The sequence below is a fragment of the Neoarius graeffei genome, chromosome 17 (genome assembly GCF_027579695.1).
Source record: "Neoarius graeffei isolate fNeoGra1 chromosome 17, fNeoGra1.pri, whole genome shotgun sequence".
NCBI classification, from domain to species: Eukaryota; Metazoa; Chordata; class Actinopteri; order Siluriformes; family Ariidae; genus Neoarius; species Neoarius graeffei.
Window position 1 is genome coordinate 70,194,469 of NC_083585.1, and position 23,700 is coordinate 70,218,168.

The 23,700-nt window shown below is 47.1% G+C and overlaps 1 protein-coding gene across 1 annotated transcript in view; it reads left to right on the forward strand.

The window, feature by feature from the left end:
* plppr3a (phospholipid phosphatase related 3a) overlaps positions 1 to 14,741 on the forward strand; it is a 42,058-nt gene extending 27,317 nt beyond the window's left edge. Inside the window, exon 8 of the mRNA XM_060943450.1 lies at positions 13,536 to 14,741. Coding sequence (XP_060799433.1) covers positions 13,536 to 14,741 — 1,206 coding nt within the window. The remainder of the gene's footprint in view (positions 1 to 13,535) is intronic.
* Positions 14,742 to 23,700: the final 8,959 nt, after the last annotated feature.

Here is a 23,700-nt window from a genome sequence, read left to right on the forward strand (position 1 = left end):
CGGCCACATAAGTGGCGTGGGGGCAGAGGACCCTGTCCATCAGCCGCTGAAACGTAGCAGGCGCCCCAAACAGCCCAAAAGGAAGTGTGACGAATTGGTGTAATCCGAACGGTGTGGAAAAGGCCGTTTTTTCTCGGGATAGTGGAGTCAAGGGGATCTGCCAGTATCCCTTTGTCAAATCCAGTGTAGAAAAAAAGCGAGCCATGCCTAGTCAATCGAGCAACTCATCAATCCGAGGCATTGGGTACGCGTCAAATTTAGACACCCGCATTGACTTTTCTATAGTCCACACAGAACCGGACCGACCCGTCGGCCTTGGGTACCAAGACCACCGGGCTGCTCCAGTCACTGTGGGACTCCTCGATGATGCCCATTTCGAGCATGGCCTCGAGTTCTTCCCGAACCACCTTTTTTTTGTGTTCGGGTAGCCTGTAAGGGCGGCTACGCACTACCACCCCCGGGGGCGTCTCTATGTGGTGCTCTATGAGGTCAGTGCGACCAGGCAGGGGTGAGAACACATCCGAAAACTCGGTCTGCAACTGGGCGACCTCCGCAAGTTGGGTCGGGGAGAGGTGGTCTCCGCAGGGGACCGGAGGGATACATGACGCTGATGCCCCTTTTTGAACCTCCGACCCCAGCTCCGCCTTCTCCGGAACCACTGACACCAACACCACGGGGACCTCCTCATTCCAGTGTTTAAGCAGATTGAGGTGGTAAATCTGTAGCACCCCACCCCTGTCCGTTCACCTCATCTCACCTCGCCATGTGACCTCAAAGGGCCCTTGCCACTTGGCGACCAATTTGGAGCTCGATGTGGGCAACAGTATGAGTACTTTATCTCCCAGTGCGAACTCTCTAAGGTGCGTACCCTTGTTGTACAGGCGGGTTTGCCGTTCTTGGGCCTGCCGCAAATTCTCCTGGGTTAAGTGGGTGAGGGTGTGGAGTTTTGCGCGCAGGTCCATAACGTATTGAATTTCGTTTTTGCTTTGTGAAGGTCCCTCCTCCCAATTTTCCCGCAGCACATCTAGGATGCTGCGCGGCTTACGCCCATATAATAATTCGAATGGGGAGAACCCTGTGGAGGCTTGGGGGACCTCTCGCACTAAAAACAGCAAGGGCTCAAGCCACTTATCCCAATTACGTGCGTCCTCACTTACGAATTTTTTAATTATATTCTTGAGGGTGTGGTTGAACCGTTCAACTAAACTGTCCGTTTGTGGGTGATACACGCTGGTGCGGATCGGCTTAATCCCCAATAACCCAAACAGTTTGCGCAGTGTCCGTGACATAAACATGGTGCCTTGATCAGTCAGAATCTCTTTCGGGATTCCAACTCGGGAGATAACACGGAAGAGCGCCTCTGCAATACTGCGTGCTGAGATATTGCACAGAGGCACTGCTTCCGGGTATCGCGTTGCATAGTCCACCAGAACTAATATAAAGCGGTACCCTCGTGCTGACCGATCTAATGGCCCAACGAGATCCATCCCAACTCTTTAAAATGGGGTCTCGATTAATGGTAGAGGGCACAAGGGCGCTTTTGGAATGGCCGCTGGATTTACTAACTGGCATTCGCGGCACGCTGTACACCACCTACAAACGTCGCCGTGAATCCCTGGCCAATAGAATCGGGCCATTATTCGGGCTAGTGTCTTATCCTGCCCTAAGTGTCCAGCCATGGGATTAAAGTGAGCCTCCTGGAATACCAATTCCCTGCGTCTCTTTGGAATTAAAAGCTGCGTGACTTGCTCTTTTGTCTGAGTGTCCTGCGTCACTCGGTATAATCTATCTTTCATAATAGAAAAATAGGGGAAGGATGGGGTGGCGTTCGGCAGGAGCGTTTGACCATCGATTACTCTCACTTGGTCAAACGCATGCCGCAGAGTCTTGTCTCGCGACTGTTCTAATGGGAAATCTGTGAGGGATTCCCTGAGAGAGAGAGAGAGGAGGAGCCTGTGGCTCCTCACTCTGACGCGGAGGTGACGTAGACGGCTCTGTGACAGCTGCTCCCGCCAAGGCGACACTGGGACCTCCCCCTGCTGACGTATGGCAGGATCCACTCTCCACTAAACAGCTCATCAACTCCCCGAATCCCGGCCAATCAGTCCCCAAAATTATCGAGTGGGTGAGGCGAGGATTAACCGTCGCCTTTACTATGAATTTTTCCCCTCGGAAAAAAATGTGGACCGACACCAAAGGGTAGCTGTGAACATCCCCGTGCACACACAACACCTTCACCCCTTGTGCTCCCCCCAATGCCTCGTTTTGCACCAGGCTTTGGTGAATTGAGGTTTGATTACACCCGGAATCCACCAACGCCTGATATCTATCCCCTTGAATACTCACCGGTATGCGATACACTCCGGCCCGATCGAGGGCAGCTTCTGGCGCGTCGGGGATCCGAACCACCGCGCCCACCTCCATTACCGTGCACTGCTGTTGGAGGTGGCCCGGCTCCCCGCAGCGCCAGCAAACCGGCCTGGGCTTCCTCTCTGCACCGGTGTTCTGGGGCTCACTCACCTGAGGGGGGGGAGAGACAGACACAGAAGGGAGAAATGGAAAGGCACCGCGGGTGCGGCAGGCTGGCTGGGGTAGTGCCGGCCCCTGCCTCCGCGGTGGGGGAATAGGGCGAGGACGGGACGCAGGAGGAGGGGGAGAGAGAGAGAAAAGAGAAGAGGCTGTCTGCTGTCCTGCCGCCGGAATAGCTGCCAAATGGTCCTCTGCCAGCTTGACTGCCTGATCCGGCGACGCCGGGCGGTGGCACTGGACCCACTCCGCAGTTCCTGCTGGCAAGCGAGCGATGAATTGCTCCAGCACCACCTGGTCGATGATCCCCTCGGCGTCGTGGTTGTCGGCCCTCAACCACCGCCAGCAGGCATCCCAGAGTTGCTGGCCAAATGCTAACGGCCGGCCGACTTCCTCCAAGTGCAAAGCATGGAAGCGCTGGCGCTGCTGCTCCGGCGTGCGCCCCACATGCTGGAGGACGGCCTGGCAGAGGTCCGTGTAAGCCAGCCGGCGGTCGGTGGGGAGCTGTAGCACGGCCAGCTGCGCCTCTCCCATTAGCAGAGGGAGGAGGCGCGCCGCGCGCTGCTCCATTGCCCACCCCGAGGCCTCCGCCACTTGCTCGAAGAGCGCGATAAATGCCTCGGGGTCGTCCTGCGGACCCATCTTGGTTAGGGTGAGGGGGGGACGGGCCCGCGGTGGGAGCGCTGGTGGACCCCGCCGACGCGAGGAGGTGCCAGAACGCCTCCCGATCTTCTTGCTGGGCCAACACCAGGGCCTCGAATCTCTGCTCCTGCTCCTTAAGGAGCATGACTAGCACCTGGTGCTGGCTTTGCTGGGCCGTGGCGAGGGCATGGACCAGGTCGGCGAACGGGGAAGACTCCATGGGGTGGTTCGGCGTCTGCGCTCCAGTCCCTGGTTTCGGCACCACTGTGAAGTTCTTGCACAAGGGTGGAGCACAGAAGACGGCAGGACAGAGTTCAGGTTGATATACCGTTTTTATTGCTACACTTTTCAGTCTAACAACTATGAATGAATTTTACAGACACACACACACTGGCGTATGGTTCGGGGAAGAGCTCCTCTGCTCTCTGCTCTCCCTCTTTAAGTAGGGCACAGTCACTGGGAAGACACACAAACACAGGTTAATTGCTCTCAGGTGTAGTGATTCTGCCACTTACCTTCCCTGACTCCGCCCCCCTGTCACAGACCAGCGCTTGACCATGCCCCCGCTGCCACACTCACTTTTGACATTTGATATGTTGTCTATGTTCTATTGTGAATACAATATCAGTTTTTGAGATTTGTAAATTATTGCATTCTGTTTTTATTTACAATTTGTACTTTGTCCCAAATTTTTTGGAATCGGGGTTGTACAATAATCCAACCTGGAGGTAACGAAAGCATGAACTAGTTTTTCTGCATCATGTAGTGACATTAAATTTCTTATATTCGCAATATTTCTGAGATGAAAGAAAGCTATCCAGGTAATGTTATCAAAGTGAGTTTCGAATGAAAGACTGGGGTCAATAATCACCCTGAGATCTTTTGCTGCTGCATGTGAAGAAACAGAAAGGCCATCCAGAGTTACTGTGTAATCAGAAAACTTACTTCTAGCTGTATGTGGTCCGAGTGCAAGTACTTCAGTCTTGTCAGAGTTAAGCAGAAGGAAGTTAATAAGCATCCAGTGTCTAATGTCCTTTACACACTCCTCAATTCTATTAAGCTGGTGTCTCTCATCTGGTTTTGCAGAAACATACAACTGTGTGTCATCAGCATAACAGTGGAAACTAATACAATGTTTATGAATAATATCACTGACTTTGGAGATGCTCTGACTCCCCGCCATGCCAGCACACTGGCCCAGGCTTTCCCTCTGCACCAGAGTTATGGGAGTCACTCACCTGAGGAGGAGACAACACAGACACGGAAGAGGGAGATGGGAGGACACCACGGGTGCGACGGGCTGGCTGGGGTGGAGCCAGCTACCGCCTCTGTGGTAGGGGAAAGGGTGGGGAAGGGAAAGAGATTCAGAGGGGAAGAAGAGAGAGGAGAAGCAAGGAGAGACACCTCGTCTGCCTGCCATTGGGAGCCACCTCCAGATGGTCCACCGCCAGCTCAATGGCTCGTTCTAGTGATGCCAGGCAATGACGCTGGACCCATTCCACCGTTCCTTCCGGAAGTCAAGAGATGAACTGTTCCAGTGCCACCAGATCAATGATCTCATAGGTGTTGCGATCTTCCACCCTCAGCCACTGCCATCAGGTGTCCTGGAGTTCCTGGCTGAATGCAAATGGCCGGCCGACCTCCTCCAATGCCAGCATCCGGAAGCACTGGTGATGTTGTTCCAGGTAGTGGCTGACCTGCTGCAAGATGGCTTTCTTCAGGTCCACATACACCAGTTGGCTGTCAGCAGGGAGCTGCTGCGCTGCGAGGTGCGCTTTGTCAGTCAGGAGCGGGAGGAGGCGCGCCATGCGCTGCTCCAGTGGCCACCCCCACATCTTGGCTGCTTGTTTGAAGAGGGCGAGGAATGCTTCCGGATCGTCCTGCGGGTCCATCTCTGTGAGGGTGCTGGCTGCGGTGATGGTCAACGCCCCTGCTGACACGAGCAGATGCCGGAACACCTGGCGATCTTCCTGCTTGGCCAGCATCAAGGCTTCAAAGTGTTGCTCTTATTCCTTTTGGAGGGCGATTTTTTTTCTCTCCGTGCTCTCACGGAAGGCGGTCACATTTCTCTCCCTCTCCTCTCCCTTATCTTCTCTGCTTTGCTCCTCTCATCTCATCTGTCCACTGTCTATACTTTTGAGAGACTCTCTCCGCACTGCTCTCCAAACTAAAAAATCATGGAAATGATAAATTGGTCTCTCAACGCAATTGACAAAATTTTCTCGACAAGAAGCCTGGGTTCGGGGGAACCGGCCTGTCCTGCTGGAACGTTCGCAGCTGGCTACACGATGGACGCATGGGAGAAGAGGCAGGTCATGTGCCTGGCGGTTCTTTCTGTGGAGAACATTGAAGACATCTACCTATTCGGAACCATGATTACAGGTCTTTTGCTGATTGGATTAGGCAGTGCCCTGGTTTATTGAGGAAATCAGAAAATGGTGACAGCTGTTCAAAGCCCCATGAAGCTGCCCGACATGATTGAAGCGGTGGGCAGAGCTGTCGGCACTCAGACTGTGGCTATTCAGAATTTGAACCACAACATGGATAACATCATGGAGAAGCTTTTGGCTTTGCAAAGGAAAATGGATCGATTCGGAGACCAGAATGAACAAACAGAGTAGTCGTGTAAAAGAATCCGTCTACTTGCCCCAAGACCAAACAATCCCAATCTTATCTGCTTTAGGCCCCCTCAGACAGCACTGGCCTTGGTCAAGGCCGTTGCTGGAACAACAACTCCCTCTGAAGATTACTGCAGTGAGACACTCTTGCATTCCTTCCCACGGTTGCCGCTTTTTACCCCCAGTGTGACAAGCAGGTGCGCGACCAGCGCCATCATGGCTGCAGGAACTGACGGCTGCTTGCTTGCACTGGGTTACCTCCCCCCCTGCCCCCTCCTCCCTCCCCTGATCGCCCCCCCTCACCCCCTCACCCCTCAAGTCCCGAATTTTCATGTTGTAAAGTGTACTTATTTTGTGCTTATGTGCTGAGGTGTTTTTTTAATGTTCCCACACTGTACTCTCCACAGGAGCATAGTGTGGGGGTTGCTTTTTCTCCTCCCCTCTCCTCATGTTACTCTGTATTTTTTCTTTCCATCCCTGTCTTCCTGTCCTGTCTACTCCCCCTCTGTCAATTGTATGTTTGTGTATATGTATGGACAGGTTGATGGCCAATTTCGCTGGTACTTGTGACTAATGACAATAAAGGATTCATTCATTCATTCATTCATTCATCAGCACTTGATGCTGGTTCTGCTGGGCGGTAGCAAGGGCACGGATGAGCTCTTCGAATGGGGAGGACTCCATGGGGTGGTTCCCTTCTGTGCGTCCTGGGTTTTGGCACCACTGTAACAGTTCCTGATGTAGGTGGAGCACAGAAGCATGGCAGGCGAGAGTTGATGTTCACATACGCACACTTTTATTTTCTTTATTTTAGCTTTTCAGCTTAATTCACTCAGCCACACATGCAACACACACATTAATTGACACCAGGTGTAATGACTTAGCCACTTACCTTCCCTGACCCCGCCCTCCATTCACAAACTGCCGGTTGGCCACACCCCCATTGCCACAAGGCTAAACGATATCGTCATCAAAAACACGGAACAGGAATCAGGAAACCAGGAGAACAACATGAATAACACGGCTTGGTGATGTGTGACTTGCTATGCAATACTTTGCAAAGTGCGTGAGTACTCAGAGTCCTTATATGAGCGCGCTGATTGTGCCTGAATCTGAGGCAGGTGTTAGTCATTCGTGGCACGTGCTGTTCCAAGCACACATGAGTCAGTTCTTTGCACATGCTGTTCAGAGAACACGTGAGAGAAAATCTGTTGCATGCGCCAATGCGCACGGGAGTGACAGAACCCCCCCAAAGAGCTGCAACTGGGAGCTTAAACCCATCTTCAGTGACCCTGGGGATGGGGGCCTGGCACTGGATGCCGTGCCATCAGCGCTCCATTCTGGGCAGATGTGGCACCAGGTTCTCAGCTCAGGTGGAGGCTTGGGCTCAGGCTCTGGACAGGACCTGGACTCTGGACTGGACAGCGACTCAAGCATGGGCTCAGGCTTTGGACAGAACTTGGACTTTGGACTGGACAGGGGCTCAAACATGGGCTCAGGCTCATATATAATTTTTTTTCATCCATCCATTATCTGTAACCACTTATCCTGTGCAGGGTCACGGGCGAACTGGAGCCTATCCCAGCTGACTATGGGTGAGAGGTGGGGTACACCCTGGACAAGTTGCCAGGTTATCACAGGGCTGACACATAGAGACAAACAAGCATTCACACCTACAGTCAATTTAGAGCCACAAGTTATTCTAACCTGCATGTCTTTGGACTGTTGGGGAAACTGGAGCACCCGGAGGAAAGCCACACAGACACAGGGAGAACATGCAAACTCCACACAGAAAGGCCCTCGCCGGCCGCTAAGCTCAAACCCAGAACCTTTTTGCTGTGAGGTGACAGTGCTAACCACTACACTACCATGCCCCTCCCTCTCTCTCTCATTTTATATATAAATTTTTAATATATAATTTGCATATGTGAATAATTGCCCAGCAAGAGGTTCCCCACAGAGCCAATCAAATGGTTCACTGCAGCTCAAGAACCATAAGAAAATAAGAAATCAATATGCTAAAACAAAAAATAAACAACAATGACTTAAGGTCTACCACTCCTTGAATCGCCACCTTAACATGGTGGAGCGGTTTGAGTGCCTCAGTGATTCTAGAAGCTATGTTGTCAGGGGCATTTGCCCCTGGTAGGGTCTCCCAAGGCAAACAGGTCCTAGATGAGAGGTCAGACAAAGAGCGGTTCGAAAGACCCTTATGAGAGAAAGGGCAAGGATCTGAGTGCCCTCGTCCAGACCAGGGATACCGGGGCCTCACCCTGGAGCCAGGCTTGGGGGAGGGGCTCACCAGCGAGCACCTGTTCAGCAAGCGCCTGGTGGCTGGGCCTATGTCCTTGGGGCCTGGCCAGGCCCAGCCTGAATGAGCAACAAGGAACCACTGTCTTGTGGACCTACCACCCACAGGAGGTGCCGTAAGGGTCCGGTGCATTGTGGATCAGGTGGCAGCCAAAGGCAGAGGCCTTGGCGTACTGATCCCCAGCTGACAAAACTGTTTTTTAGGACAAGGAATGTCACCTCTCTGGTGGGGAAGGAGCCTGAGCTTGTGTGTGAGGTTGAGAGGTACCGACTAGATATAGTTGGGCTCACCTCAATGCATAGCTTGGACTCTGGAACCAATTTCCTGGAGGGGGGTTGGACTCTCTTCCATGCTGGAGTTGCCAAGGGTGAGCGGTGCCGGGGAAGGGTGGGGCTATTCGTAGCCCCCCAGTTCAGTGCGTTAACATCAGAGTTCTCCCCAGTAAATGAGAGGATAGTTTCCCTACACCTTCAGGTTAGGAAACGGTCTCTGACATTTGCACTGATGTACCAAATGGTAGTTCAGAGTACCCGGCCTTCTTGGAGTCCTTGAGTGGGGAACTAGATAGTGCACCATGAGGGGACTCCATTGTTTTATTGGGGGACTTCAATGCTCACATGGGCAATGACAGTGAGACCTGAAGGGGTGTGACTGGGAGGAATGGCCTGCCTGATCTGAACCCAAGCAGTGTTCTGTTGCTGGACTTCTGTACCTAACAAATACCAAGTTCAAGCATAAGGGTGCCCATAAGTGCATGTGCCACAAGGACACCCTAGGCTGTAGATTGATGATTGACTTTTTAGTTGTTTAATCTGATCTACGACCATATGTCTTGGATACTCGGGTGAAGAGAGGAGCAGCGCTGTCAACTGATTACTACCTGGTGGTGAATTGGATCAGATGGTGGAGGAGGAGGCTGGACAGACCTGGTAGGCCCAAACATGTAGTGAGGGTATGCTGGGAACGTTTGGCAGAGGCTCCTGTCTGTCAGATCTTCAACTGCCACCTCCGGCAGATCTTCAACTGCATACCAGGGGAGGATGGGGACATTGAGTCTGAATGGACCATTTTCCATACCTCCATTGCTGAGGCGGCCATGCAGAGCTGCGGCTGCAAGGTTGTTGGTGCCTGTCATGGTGGTAATCCCCGAACCAGATGGTGGACACCTGCGGTGAGGGGAGCTATCAAGCTGAAGAAGGAGTCCTATCGGGCTTGGTTAGCCTGTGGGTCTCCAGAGGCAGCTGATGGATACTGACGGGCCAAGCAGAATGCAGCTCTGGTGGCCACTGAAGCAAAAACTCAGGTGTGGGAGGAGTTTGGTGAGGTCATGGAAAGCGACTTTCAATCAGCCTTGAAGAGATTCTCGCAAGCCATACCGCGGCTCAGGAAGGGGAAGCAGTGCTCTGTCCCTACTGTTTACAGTAGGGATGGAGTGCTGTTGACCTCAGTTGGGGACATTGTCTGGTGGTGGAAGGAATACTTCAAGGATCTCCTCAATCTCACTTTCATGTTGTCCAAGGAGCTCATAGAGTCTGAGGGTGCTTGGGAGGACTCGCCCATCATAGGGGCTGAGGTTGCTGAGGTGGTTAAAAAGCTCCTCTGTGGCCAGGCTCCAGGGGTGGATGAGATTTGTCCTGAGTTCCTGAAGGCGCTGGATGTTGTTGGGCTGTCTTGGCTGACACACCTCTTCAACATTGCTTGTAGGTCGGGAATAGTGCCTCTGGATTGGCAAACTGGGGTGGTGGTACCCTTTTCTAAAAAGGGGGACTGGAGAGTGTGTTCCAACTATAGGGGGATCACACTTCTCAGCCTCCCCAGGAAAGCCTATGCTGAGGTGCTGGAGAGGAGACTCTGGTTGATAGTTGAACTTTGGATTCAGGAGGAACAATATAGTTTTTGTCCTGGTTGTGGAACACTGGACCAGCTCTTTACCCTTGCAAGGGTACTGGAGGGTGCATGGGAGTTTGCCTAACTGGTCTACATGTGTTTTGTGGACCTAGAGAAGGCTTATGACTCTTATGACCCTCATGGTGCCCTGTGGGGGCTGCTTCAGGAGTATGGGGTTCGGGGCCCACTACTGCAGGCCATTCAGACCCTGCATGACCAGAGTAGGAGTTTGGTTTGCATTGCTGGCAGTAAGTCAGACTGGTTCCTGGTGCATGTGGGACTCCACCAGGACTGCCCTTTGTCACCGGTTCTGTTCATAACTTTTATGGACAGAATTTCTAGGTGCAGCCAAGGGGCAGAGGGTGTCTGGTTTGGTGGCATCAGGATCGTGTCTCTGCTATTTTGTGGATGATGTGGTCCTGTTGGCTTCATCAATCTGTGACCTACAGCATGCGCTGGGACGGTTTGCAACCGAGTGTGAAGTGGCTGGGATAAGGATCAGCACCTCCAAGTGCATGACCATGGCGCTCAGCCAGAAACAGGTAGAGTGCCTACTTCGGGTCCAGGTGAGTTGCTACCTCAAGTGGAGGAGTTTAAGTATCTCGGGGTCTTGTTCACGAGTGAGGGTGGGGGAAGCGGAAGTTGGACAGAGGAATCAGGGCAGCATCAGCAGAGATGCAGATGCTAAACTGGTCTGTTGTGGTAAAGAGAGAGCTGAGCTAAAAGGCAAAGCTCTCAATTTACTGGTCCATCTATGTTCCCACCCTCACCTATGGTCACGAGCTGTGGGTAGTGACCTGAAAGAATGAGATCGTGGATACAAGCAGTTGAAATGAGTTTTCTTTGCAGGGTGGCTGGGCTCTCCCTTAGAGACAGGGTGAGAAGCTTGGTCATTCAGGAGAGACTCAAAGTAGAACTGCTGCTCCTCCACATCAAAATGAGTCAGTTGAGGTGGTTCAGGCACCTTGTTAGGATACCCCCTGGATGCCTCCCAGGGGAGGTTCTCTGGGCATGCCCCACCGGGAGAAGACCCCAGGGCAGACCCAGGACATGCTGGAGAGATTACATCTCTCGGCTGGCCTGGGAATGCCTCAGTATTCCCCCGGAAGAGCTGGTGGAGATGGCTGGGGAGAGGGAAGTCTGGGCTGCTCTGCTTGGGCTGCTACCCCCATGATCCAGACCCGGATAAGCAGCAGAAAATGGATGGATGGATAGATGGATGGATGGATGGATGGATGGATGGACTTAAGGTCTATTTTGGAGAAATCCATTTGCACGTCCTTTAAAGGACTCAAGGCCAGATATAGATATGTTGCCAACAGTGTGATCAGGAAGACTGTTCCAGATACGCACATTTGAGTGGATGAAGCCTCTATCCAGTTGGTCATCCATTAACCAAATTTAATTGATAATTGGGTTCAGTTTCACCTAGGCATGATTACTGCCAGACCTGTTCAATCTAAATATCACATAAATAGAACCAGACTGGCAATGTGAAGTCAGTTAATAGATCTTAAAAAGATGGTGTGAAGTAAAGAGTTACAAGAACAGATGCTCCAAACTCTTCCATCTTTTGCAGTATTTGAGTCTAGATAGTCAATGATGACATTGTCGGTGCTGGGTGGTCTATATAAGGCTTCTATCAGTAGCTTCTGAGATTGTAAGGTGACTGAGAACCACATGAGGTCCAGGTCTTCTGGATCCTTGAGAGGGTCATGGTGAATGGCAACTCCTTCTAAGCAATACACAGTGATACCACCTCCAGATGTTAGAGTTCTGTCTTTCCGGAAGCAAATGAGGTACACTGTAGCCTGCTATTGCTATACATTCATCACCATCTTCAACAGTTGAATCAAGGAAAGTTTCCACAACAGTTATGAAGGTGTTTTTTTTTTCTCATTACAAACGTTAGCAAGCTCACCAATGTTAGATCTCAAGCCATGGATGTTTACTTATAGTATTCGCAAATTCTTATACATAGTCGTTCAGCAGGCTTTTGTCGTTTCTATTGAGTTCCATCTGTTCGAGGCTTGTTTTGTCTGTTTCTAGTCATAAGAAGATGAATGATGTAAGGGCAGCTGACCCCTGCATCCCAAACACATTTGAGCAGTGTAGCAGAGGTACACACTATACATGACCTGATCTAAAAGCATTAAATGACTCATAACAGATCATGTTCAGAAGAACTGCTTGGTCAAGGATGTGGTGATCAGTGTTTTTTATGCACCTGCACTACCCCATTTTACTTGAGGTTAAATTATTCACTCGATTTCTCTCACTCTTTCTCATCACTGTGATTCTGGGGCAGCAGCTGAGCACCATCATTTTTTATTCTGTTTCTTCTCGCTGTGTTTGTTAAGCCGTCTGCTGGAAGAGCTAAATATAACACTTCTCTTCTGGAAAAGTCTCTGAATCACCAGGAACAATTTCACAGTTCTCTCCTTCTCTCGCTCTCTCTCTCTCTCTCTCTCTCTCTCTCTGATGTGCTGTTATTTTTTTCTGTGAAAGGGAGATGAAAGAGATCTGAAAGTGCTGCTTCTGTTGGCACCAAAAAACAGAACCACAGTCTACAGGAAGCTGACTGTATATTTATACATTAAAATAACTGGTGTGAATTTACTCACTGTGAATGTATTTCATTTTTAATTTAGTATGATTTTTTTTAAATTTTATTAGCATGTTCTTGAACCCCAGAAATGGAAAAGAAATGAAAAAAAAAAATAAATTCATATTTAGGGTCTTTTGTTTGACGCTTTGGGGGGGGACCCTTAAAGGTTCTGTATAGAACTCTACCTAAAATGTTCCAATTAATGCCCTGTTTCAGAAAAACCCTTGAAGATGAACCCCCCTTTTTATGAAGAAGAAGAAGAAGAAGAAGAAGAAGAAGAATATGCATCCTGATTTAGTGTCATGAAAATATTTTCTAATGCATCATGTCATACATTGTATGTCTTTTTTTAACCCCTTTTGTCCAAATAATACTCTCTTTTTATTGTTGTGAATTTCACCTCTTTAATCCACAAATATGTCACTCATTTGGACCAAAGACTTTAGAAACTACAAAATAAAACAGTTTTATGAAAAAGCTGAAGGATTTTAAATGTCAAAATCTGTTTAGTCAGAAGGTGTGTGCAGAAACACTCGGGTAAACAGTGTGGTGTGTGAGCTGAATTATTTATGGAAGGGATTTCTACAACTATTTATCATTGATTTTTTTCCAAAATCCCATATAATTTGATCATTATACAGTAATAAACGTGTGAAATATGAGGACTGAAGGAAAAAACAAAAACGCATGAAGATCCAGCAAACAGGACAAAAAGGTTGTTGTTTTTTCTCATTTTACTTTGTTCTTTGTTGTTTTTTGGTCGTCTTGGTGGTACAGATGGGGTAATAATAATGTCAGACTTTTGGATTATTTTACTAAAACTTCAAGTTTTCCAAGTACGTTTGTGAACTTGTAAGCAATCATAGTGGAAATGTTCATGCTCAGAAAAACATAGGGGAAATATTAGTATCTCATTATAACCATAACATTGCTCTCTTTTCAGGCACTTTATGCTGTTGGAAATTTCAAATCCTCAGTGGAATCATCTCCTCGGATACTGAAGAAGCCTGTTCCACCTCAGAAGGATGCTCTTCATGCTTTAACACAACGTGGCCATGACTCCGTCTACCAGAAAGCACACGCATCTGAGAGTAATGACGAGCTCACCACGCCGGTGGATGTAGCTGGACTAAACCGCAAAGTTCGCCGTGAAAAAGCCTCAATGGGTAGTCTGAAACGAGCCAGTGCTGACGTGGAACTCCTGGCACCCAGAAACCCAATGGGTAAAGAGACTATGCTGACTTTTAGCAACACGCTTCCCAGAGCAAGCGCTAATGCAAATGGTTTGGAAGAACCTGTGCAGCGACACATGACATTCCACGTACCTTCATCCAAGCAACTGGTATCTGAGTGGAAACAGAAATCTTTGGAAATGCGGACTTTGAGCTTGAGGGAAGACGGCCAACAGGGCAGCTCAATTGATGTAGTAGAAGAAACAAATGAAGAGTCCAAGGAGAACTTGGACATGGACTTGTCCACTTCCTTGTATCCCAGTGTTCAAGCAGCAGCAATGACCACCAGAGTCTCAATTCCCCAAAGACCTGGTGCTCCACAATTGGTTCACATTCCAGAAGAAGCTTCCAAACCGCCACCCGTATCTCCTAAAAGCGCTACAACTAGAGCGAAATGGCTTTCCATGATGGAAAAAGGTCCGATACCAGCAGCAACCCCGGAGCCACCTCGTCTCCCAAACAAGCCGCTGGTCATGCAAGTCACGTCCACTCCAAAGTCTTCCGAGACAGCTTCATCTTGTGCTACATCAAGTGTTGCCTCAAGCACTGAGTCACCATATTTCCGCATGCCTTCTGAGCGAGATTCATGCAGCATTGTCACTGTTGATGCCCACGCACCTCATCATCCCATAGTCCGTCTGTCTTCAGTGAGCTCCAACACCTGGGATTGGAGGAGCAGCGCCAACGGAAGCACAGAAGTCCAAGAAACCAGCCGAACCATGCCCAGGAAGGAGTACCGACCTGCTAAAATGGACTCTTTTGGCTCAGAACTGCCACCACACCCAGATTTGGTGCTGCAATTTCACCGAAAACCTGTACCCACCAAGGAGTGGGATCCTGGACAACCGCATCCCGAACCGGACCATTTCTTCAAGAACTTACAACTAGACCAACGATTTAAAGATGCAAACCTTTAAAAGAGCAAAACTATAGGTGAGACTCAAGACCAGAGTCTTATATTGGGGGCAACTTGAAAGTGTACCAGCAAATTAAAGTCAGGCCTTCAAAAGAGTAGAAAAATTGAGGAGGTGCTTTTGTATAGCCAATGGGGTTTGATGTGAAATATTCATGTATTTTAGGGATGTTGGGAAAAGGAATATTCTTGCTTCTCTTAGCTGTCGCACTTGTACAGCAGGTGACAACTTTAAGAACAAAGATGGTGGCCATTTAACGAACAGCAGCATGGGCAAGAATTATTTCTTGTCTCTACCAGTTGGGGTTCAGTGTGAATAACAATTTATATTAGGGAAGAAAGAAATTGGGAACAGGCAAAGGTACTGATTAAACTTACATAAATCAAGAATTTAAAGATTGAGAACCGAGACCAGTTTCTCTTCTCTTGAAGGTAGGATTTTATGGGAACGCATCACAGATCTTAGGGACATGAGAAAAGCAAGACGGCTGAACTAAGTAAATGTTTTCAGAGCAAGCATCTGAATGTGGTCTTTAGATCAGCTGAAGTTGTTTCTTCGCTTTACCGGATGTTGTTTGGGAATACTTTGTGTATCTTAGGGAAGAAAGGAAGACTAGGGAGGTTTTTAAAAGTAGGTGAATATGCGATTTGGTCAAGAAGCAGGTGAACACTTCTTCCAAGACAACCATCAAACAGGCAATTTAAAGATGGAGGTATTTAAAAGAACAAAATACCGGCCAAGATCGAAGAGTTTCCTTTGTTCCCTAGCAGGAAGGGTTTGGTATTGAAGCGTCATGTCTTGTAGGGAGTTGAGGGGCAAAAACAGACAGTTTAACCCAGAACAACTTGGTCAAGTCTCTCTCTAGAAGGTATGAGGTACTTCAAAAAGTTCTCGGCCCCACCTGGAAACAAGGGGCGTAACTCCCATTTTGGGGCATAACTGTATACTATAAAGCCTTATATCACTCTCCACAAAAACTCAACTGAAAGAAGCAGTCAAAGAGAGAAGGAGAAGAACACTTCAAGCTGGCATGCTGTTCCTCCAGGACAATGCGCCCATCCACGCGCACAGGTGGCGGGGCAGAAGCAGCTTTGAACTGTTGCCCCATGCACCTTACTCACCCACCCCGCACCGTCTGACTTCTATCCATTTCACAACCTGAAATCCCACTTGTGTGGTCACATTTTCAGAGTGATGATGAAGTCATCCATGCTGTTGAGGAGGATCTGGAGGCTCAAGATGTGACCTCCTTCCACAAAGGGAGAGTGAAGCTTGACCATCGATGGACCAAGTGCACTGAAGTTAAGGAGATGATGTAGAAAAATAACAAGAATATTCTTTCTCTCGTGACATTTTCTGGGTGAGGCCGATACCTTTTTGAAGTCCCCTCGCAGGTTTCAGGGTGAACAGTGTATTTTAGGGAACTGGATTTTCTGGAAGTGGATCCCCAGTTTAAAGGCTTGATTTTCCGTTTCTTGAGCCCGTGGCGTTCATTGTAAACATGTTGTGTATCATCAATATGAATGCATCGATACTGATACTGGTATCCGATACAGTGCTCATTTACTCGTACCTGTGAAAAACACTTCAATAACAACATCTGATCCCAGATTATACTGTGTACCGTAACCTTACTGTACGATGTTGTGCTAATAAACTGGATGTATTTCACGAATAACAATTAAAGCCAAACAGACTGCAAACTGTGAAAACCTGAAGATGAGGAACTACAGCATCGTCCTACAAAACAAGTGATATATAAACTTTAACATAAAACCCAGCATGTAGTGGTTAGCACTGTCGCCTCACAGCAAGAAGGTCCGGGTTTGAGCCCCGTGGCCGGCGAGGGCCTTTCTGTGTGGAGTTTGCATGTTCTCCCCGTGTCCGCGTGGGTTTCCTCCGGGTGCTCCGGTTTCCCCCACAGTCCAAAGACATGCAGGTTAGGTTAACTGGTGACTCTAAATTGAGCGTAGGTGTGAATGTGAGTGTGAATGGTTGTCTGTGTCTATGTGTCAGCCCTGTGATGACCTGGCGACTTGTCCAGGGTGTACCCCGCCTTTCGCCCGTAGTCAGCTGGGATAGGCTCCAGCTTGCCTGTGACCCTGTAGAACAGGATAAAGCGGCTACAGATAATGAGATGAGACGAGATAAAACCCAGCAATCATCGTTAACACTAAAGCAAAATAAAATGTTCTGTCACAACTGGACTGATGAATATGTTACTCGTTTCAGTATCGGTGTTCACAAGAACCAGAAGAACGTGTCTCTGTACTGTGAAAACGATCGTGTCGATGCATCCTGATTTTAGGTTGGTAAAGGGAAGACCAAGTCTCATTGGCCTGAGTAAACTTTATCAGTTATGATGAGGCTGGGTATGAATGGAACAGCTGATTCTGTCGATCAGACGTTTGTTTTGTTTCTCTAGCAGGTGAAGAATAACATCATGTATTTCAGGAAGTGACATTTGGCTCGACTCATAATCTGGAATCGGAGATGTTTTCACAAATCACTTTGAGGTACAAACTGGAGTGTGTGAGTGTATGTGTGGGTATAAAGCCCAGTTACAGGGTTTTACAGGAACCACCATGTATTTAGGGGGAAAAATCTGTCATCTGAGAAAAGTTTATACGCAAGTAAGTTCTTACTGATTGCTGGATGTAACACCTTTCTCCTTGGAGAAGAAGAAAATGTGTATGTAAACTTTTCCAGTGTCTACAACCTGGTGGTTACTGTAAAACCTGGTATATACACAGTGTGTGCACTGAGCGGCTAACTCGCACAGCAAACAGCATTTTTAATGATTTTCTAACCATAATTACGATTCAAATGATTCCTACAGTGTTAAATCTGACACTTTGTTAGAGTCCGATTTCCTTTAATCTTTAATGGTTAAAACGTTTGGTGGGGGGGCAGAAAAAAACATCAATGTTATCTCTAATAAATCTAAGTAACTGATGTTAGCGATATAATAAGTGTGTACGGTATGTTAGCGATGTGGAACACACACTCAGATTTTATTCCACTTGAACTCAAATGAACTCAAAACCGTCTGCATTTACTGTGACAGAAGTCAAGGACGACATGGCAGACACGTCACAAACAGTGAAATCAAGTCATGACAAAAGATTCCTCATGTGAGATGAGGGAGGGGCGGGGCTTAGATGCAGTCAGTTAATATCAGGGAGTTCAAAACACAACTGTCAGTCATCCCAGATTCACATGTGGATTGGCTTATCTGTCTTTTTAATTTTATTTATTTACTTTTTTTTTTTTTTTTTTGGGGGGGGGGGGGGTTGTTTATGGTTAATTGAAGGTAGACAGCTCCATGTGTTTGAGTGACATGATGGGGAAGGACTAAACAGACTCAGGATCTGAACCAGCAGCGGGACACGAAACAGGAAAAGGAAACTGAACCAGCATGAAGATGAGATTGTCCTAAAGTGACTGGAGTGGAATATGCAACCAAACTTTAATTAACTCTGAAAATCAGGAAAGTTTCATTTGGATTTTCAAATGTGTTAATTTCCATCATCCATGGACTTGAAGTTGAATTAAACTGTGAAAAAAAAATCCGCCATCTGAGTTTTATACAGCAAAAGTACTGAAAAGTTCCTCTCCAGTAACGTAATGTAACATAACGTACAGTGACTTTTTAATGTACGAGGCCCGATTCTGGTTCCGGCTGAGTTTGAGTGTTTTTATACTTCACTGTTGAAAAGTGTTGCTTGTTCTGATGTGTGTGTTGCATGAAATTTGATTTCTGTGTGTTAGTTGTTGAAGGACTGTTCTACATCAGCAAGAAAAGCTTCTTTATCATTAACTTCAACTTTTTGGTAAAAATAAAATTGGATACTGCTTACACTTACTCTCTGACAGTTTTGTAGAAAATAATCAAAGATTCTTGATTCTCTCGCCTCATTGATCCATCATCAGGAACGAGAGTGTCGTAGCTGTGTGTGCTCCACTCAGAACGGAGAAGAGAAAACACGAGCTGGTGGAGAAACACCTTCACACATCAGATACTTTACCCTTTAATTAACAGCCACATTTGTGCTTGTGGAAATGTTCAGGAATCGTCCCAATGTAGTGAATTCATGTAAAGACTTGCAGCATGTGTCGTTTGCTAGCTTGCGATATTTAGTCAGTTAGCTGAAGTACACTAGTCATCTCGATGTCGTATGATTTAATACAATTAAAAACTGTTGCAAAGCTGTTTTGAGGAGATACAATGATGTCTCTCTCTCTCTCACACACACACACACACACACCATAAACCTGTGAGTAAACACGTCCTGATGTTCACTTTTCCTCCTTACCTGCTTGCGATTGCTAAACGTTTATCCAGCAAGCTAACACTGCTTACCCCACAAAGCTGCTGAGTTCTGGATTCTGACTGGTCAGAAGGTGTTGATTCATTTTCTGTTTCTAGCAGCTGCAAATCAGAGAATTATTTATAACTAATGCTCTCATTCTGATATGTTATCATTTCTATGGTAACAGATCATCCACAGGGGCGTGTACAGCAGACACTCTGCTGATAATAAACAGATTAATCTGTCAGGAGGAATGTGTTTATTTATCATTGATGGAAGGAGTCTCCAATGTCAGAGGGATTGTTTGAATATATAATGTTTAAATTTTTGTCTCAGGTTCGGTCACGGATATTAAAATGACTGTGTAGGACATAAAAATATCTGTAAATAAATACTAAAAATTTAAACAAACAAATAAACACATTTATGTCAGCTTCAAAATCTCAGAATGCTTTTAAAAATAATCTTACAGTGCAGTTTCTGCAGTTTAACATGCCTGTGATTGTTGATATTAGCTATGATTATTAAAGGGGAACTGAAGTCATTTTTAAACGTGCATTATTTCTTAACGTGTTATTCAATTACGTTTTGGGGTTTAGTAACCTTATATCGTGACTCGTATTGGCAACTAATTGCAATTAAATATTATACTTATCGGCTTATTCAGTTTTTAGCCGTGTTGAATTTAGTTCGTTTGGTCCACGGCAGGCGTCGCTTATCCGCGCGATCTTCATGAGACTTGTGCAAGACTTCGAAACGTGACGTGTCAGCCAGGTGTCAGTGCTGCCATTTTGAAAACTGTTTTCCAAATGAAATATTGCACAAAAACGAGTTTAAATGACGATTACTGCCTACTTTTTCCAAACTTTCCTGATCGCTATCAAAACAAACAAAACTTCCAGCTTGATTACATCAGCATTCGAAAGAGGGCGCGCACATCTTTTGACAACGTTGGCAAATGTCGGTCGCTTTGATTTCCGCTGTACATTTTACTTCCGTCCTACGATGTCTCGCACAGGTCTCAACGAATCTCGTTTACAGCCGTTGCTTTGACATATGGACTGATCTATTACAGAGCGTATTTCAAACACTCAGAACTTGCTATAGCAGTGACAAAATAGCGATCAAACATGCATTCCTATATTTAATAAAAATTTTGATAAAAAATTTGCCTTGAGTTCCCCTTTAATGTCACTGTTTCTGAAATGAAGTGTGTTGAGCTGCTCAGCACCGCTAGAGGGCGCCATGAGGGTGAGTTTAACACTGAACCCACAGGCTGTGATGATTTTATCTTTACTGTAGTGTTTTCTGAAGATAAAGAACCTGAATTACAGGTGTGTGTGAATATGATCATGTTTTAAATAACTATTAAATTCCATGAAATATTACACCAAAATTCACCATGTTTTCTTTATACTGATGTCAGTTTATACAGGAGTGTATGGACTACTTGCTTATTTATTTGTTTGTTTACTTATGATAAATATTTTGTCCCACCATTAATTTTAAGGGGAAAAAGACTTTGTTTAAAAAATTCAATATGTCCAAAAATGTACATCAATTAATCAACATTAATTCAAGTTATTTTGTTTTGGGGCTGTTTTACACATTTTATATAATTTTAAAGTATTTTTTAATATTTACAAAGAATTTCTAATTGGCTAATATTCAAAGAAAGGTCAGATGAAACAGATAAAGCCTAATAGAAAATAAACAAAATACAGACAAAACAATAAAAGTGTTTAATAAATCCATTTTCAGATTCCTTTTACAGCCACAGCAGTGTGCAACTCATCTCTCTGTAAACACAGTAAACAGCTGTTTACTGATTATAGATTAAATAAATATCCTAAAAATAATTTAATGATAGTTTGAATAAATGGTAATCGTACTCTCTGCTGTAGCTTTTGTTGGTCAGTAAAAGGTGTGTTGTGATGTTCAGCACTCAGTGATGGTGCTCAGGGAAGAAGGAAGTACACCTGAGAGGAAGGAGGAGAAGTTAGTGACATCACTGATTCCCAGGACAGCCCCGCCCACTTCACATCACCTGAAGAAAATTGAGGCAAATCTGAGTTTGGATTCTTTTGCAGCTCAGTTTGGAATAAATTCACCTCAGACTCTATAGACCTAACATTATAAAGGTAATCACAATAAGAAACAAATGATTAATAAATCACTTTCAGGAAACACAGGAAGTGCAGAATCGTGAATATGGTGATGTTTTCTGTTATGCTTACCACAAGTGCTCTGTCCATGGAGTTTGCATGTTCTCTCCCCGTGTGTGGATTTCCTGCCGGTGCACCAGGTTCCCCCACACTACAAAGACCTGCAGAAGGTCAACTGGCTACTCTACACTGTCCATAGGTAGGTGTGTGTGTGTGTGTGTGTGTGTGTGTGTGTGCGTGCGCGCGCAGAAAGAAACTGGTCACCCTGCTGCTGCACTTCTGGGCAAGTCAAGCAAACTTGGTTTGCCTCAAACCCGGACCGGGTTCAGTAGTGACAACAGTGACTCGCTCCACGCCCACAGGTACTCAGTCCACACCCACAGGTAATCTCTCCATGTGCACAAGTACTGTCTACACACCCACATACTCCCTATGCACAAGTACTCGCTCCACGCCCATAAGTATTTGCTCCATGCCCACAAGTATTTGATCCACGCCCACATTACTCATTCCACACCCACAGGTATTTGCTCCACACCCACAAGCACTGTACCCATGCCCACAAGTACTCACACCACGCCCACAAATACTGTAACCATACTCACAAGTACTTGAGCCACGTCCACAAGCAATCGATCCACGCCCACATTACTCGCTCCACACCCAAAAGTACTTGCTCCACGCCCACAAGTATTGTACCCGCACCCACAAGTACTCGCTCCACGCCCACAAGCAATCGCTCCATGCCCACATTACTCACTCCATGCCCACAAGTACTCGCTCCACACTCAGCAGTACTGTACCCACGCCCACAAGTACTCGCTCCACACCCACAAGTACTGTACCCACGCCCACAAGTACTCGCTCCACACCCACAAGTACTGTACCCACGCCCACAAGTACTCGCTCCACACCCACAAGTACTGTACCCACGCCCACAAGTACTCGCTCCACACCCACAAGTACTGTACCCACGCCCACAAGTACTCGCTCCACACCCACAAGTACTGTACCCACGCCCACAAGTACTCGCTCCACACCCACAAGTACTGTACCCACTCCACACCCACAAGTACTGTACCCACGCCCACAAGTACTCGCTCCACACCCACAAGTACTGTACCCACGCCCACAAGTACTCGCTCCACACCCAAAAGTACTGTACCCAGGCCCACAAGTACGGTATCCATGCCCACAAGTACTCGCTCCACACCCACAAGTACTGTACCCATGACCACAAGTATTCGCTCCACACCCACAAGTCAAGTCAAGTTTATTTGTATCGCGCTTTTAACAATAAACATTGTCACAAAACAGCTTTACAGAATTTGAACGACTTAAAACATGAGCTAATTTTATCCCTAATCTATCCCCAGTGATGAAGCCTGTGGTGATGGTGGCAAGGAAAAACTCCCTCAGATGACATGAGGAAAAAACCTCGAGAGGAACCAGACTCGAAAGGGAACCCATCCTCATTTGGGCAACAACAGACAGCCTGACTATAACATTAATAGTTTTAACATGAAGTCAGTTTCGCTGATGTTATAAACTCTTCATTGATGGAAACTTGAGTGCAAAACTGTTCATGACAACTGCAGTCCTAAAGTTAGCAAGTCAACTGTAGTCCTCAGCCATAAAAGCATTACTGTAAGAGTCCAGAGCGTCCTCCAAGTGAGACTTTCAACTGTCCTCATGGGGCCGTCCTCCACAGGAGCGATGTGATGAGACTCCAACCAGACACAGGGCACCAGGATGGACCAAGCAGGTCCAAGGAGCAGAAGAGGTTCAGCATCTCAATCCCAGGACCAACATGCAACTCAGAGGGACAGATTTTTTTTTGGGGGGGGGAGAGAAAACACAGGTTGTTAAGTATGCCCAATGTCACCTGAATAAGTATAGGCAACAGGTGTCAATGTCTAAAAATAACAAGTATTAAATCTGTGTGGTAGGCTCGCAGAGACGAGAGTCCCTACATCAGGCATAATACACAACAATGGCATGTTAATATGGTTAAAAAATATCATGACCTGCTCTGGCTGGATGCTTGAATGGGTGATGGGTGCACACTCCTCAGCAATGAGACAGTTGGAATTCTAGATCAGAGAGAGTGCAGGCAGATGCAGATGGGACCCTTAGGGCTGGCCAAGACAATTCAGTTGCATTTCACCGCGTCTGGGACATGCGACAGAATGTCTGACGGCTGATTCCCTGCAGGCTACGAGAGCCAGTCGAGGTCTCCACCCTCTCCACCAAAAGATTTCCTGTTGACTCCATGTACTGTAACTCAGAGGGACAGATTTGGGGGGGGGGGGGGGGGAGAGAGAGGGAGAGAAAAAACACAGGTTGTTAGGTATGCCCAATGTCACCTGAATACGTAGGAACAGTATACATATTGCACGGAGTACAAGCAGGGACTCCGGCAACTAACTATGACAGCACAACTAAAAGGAGAGAGCCAGAAGGTAACACAGGCATGAGGGAGCC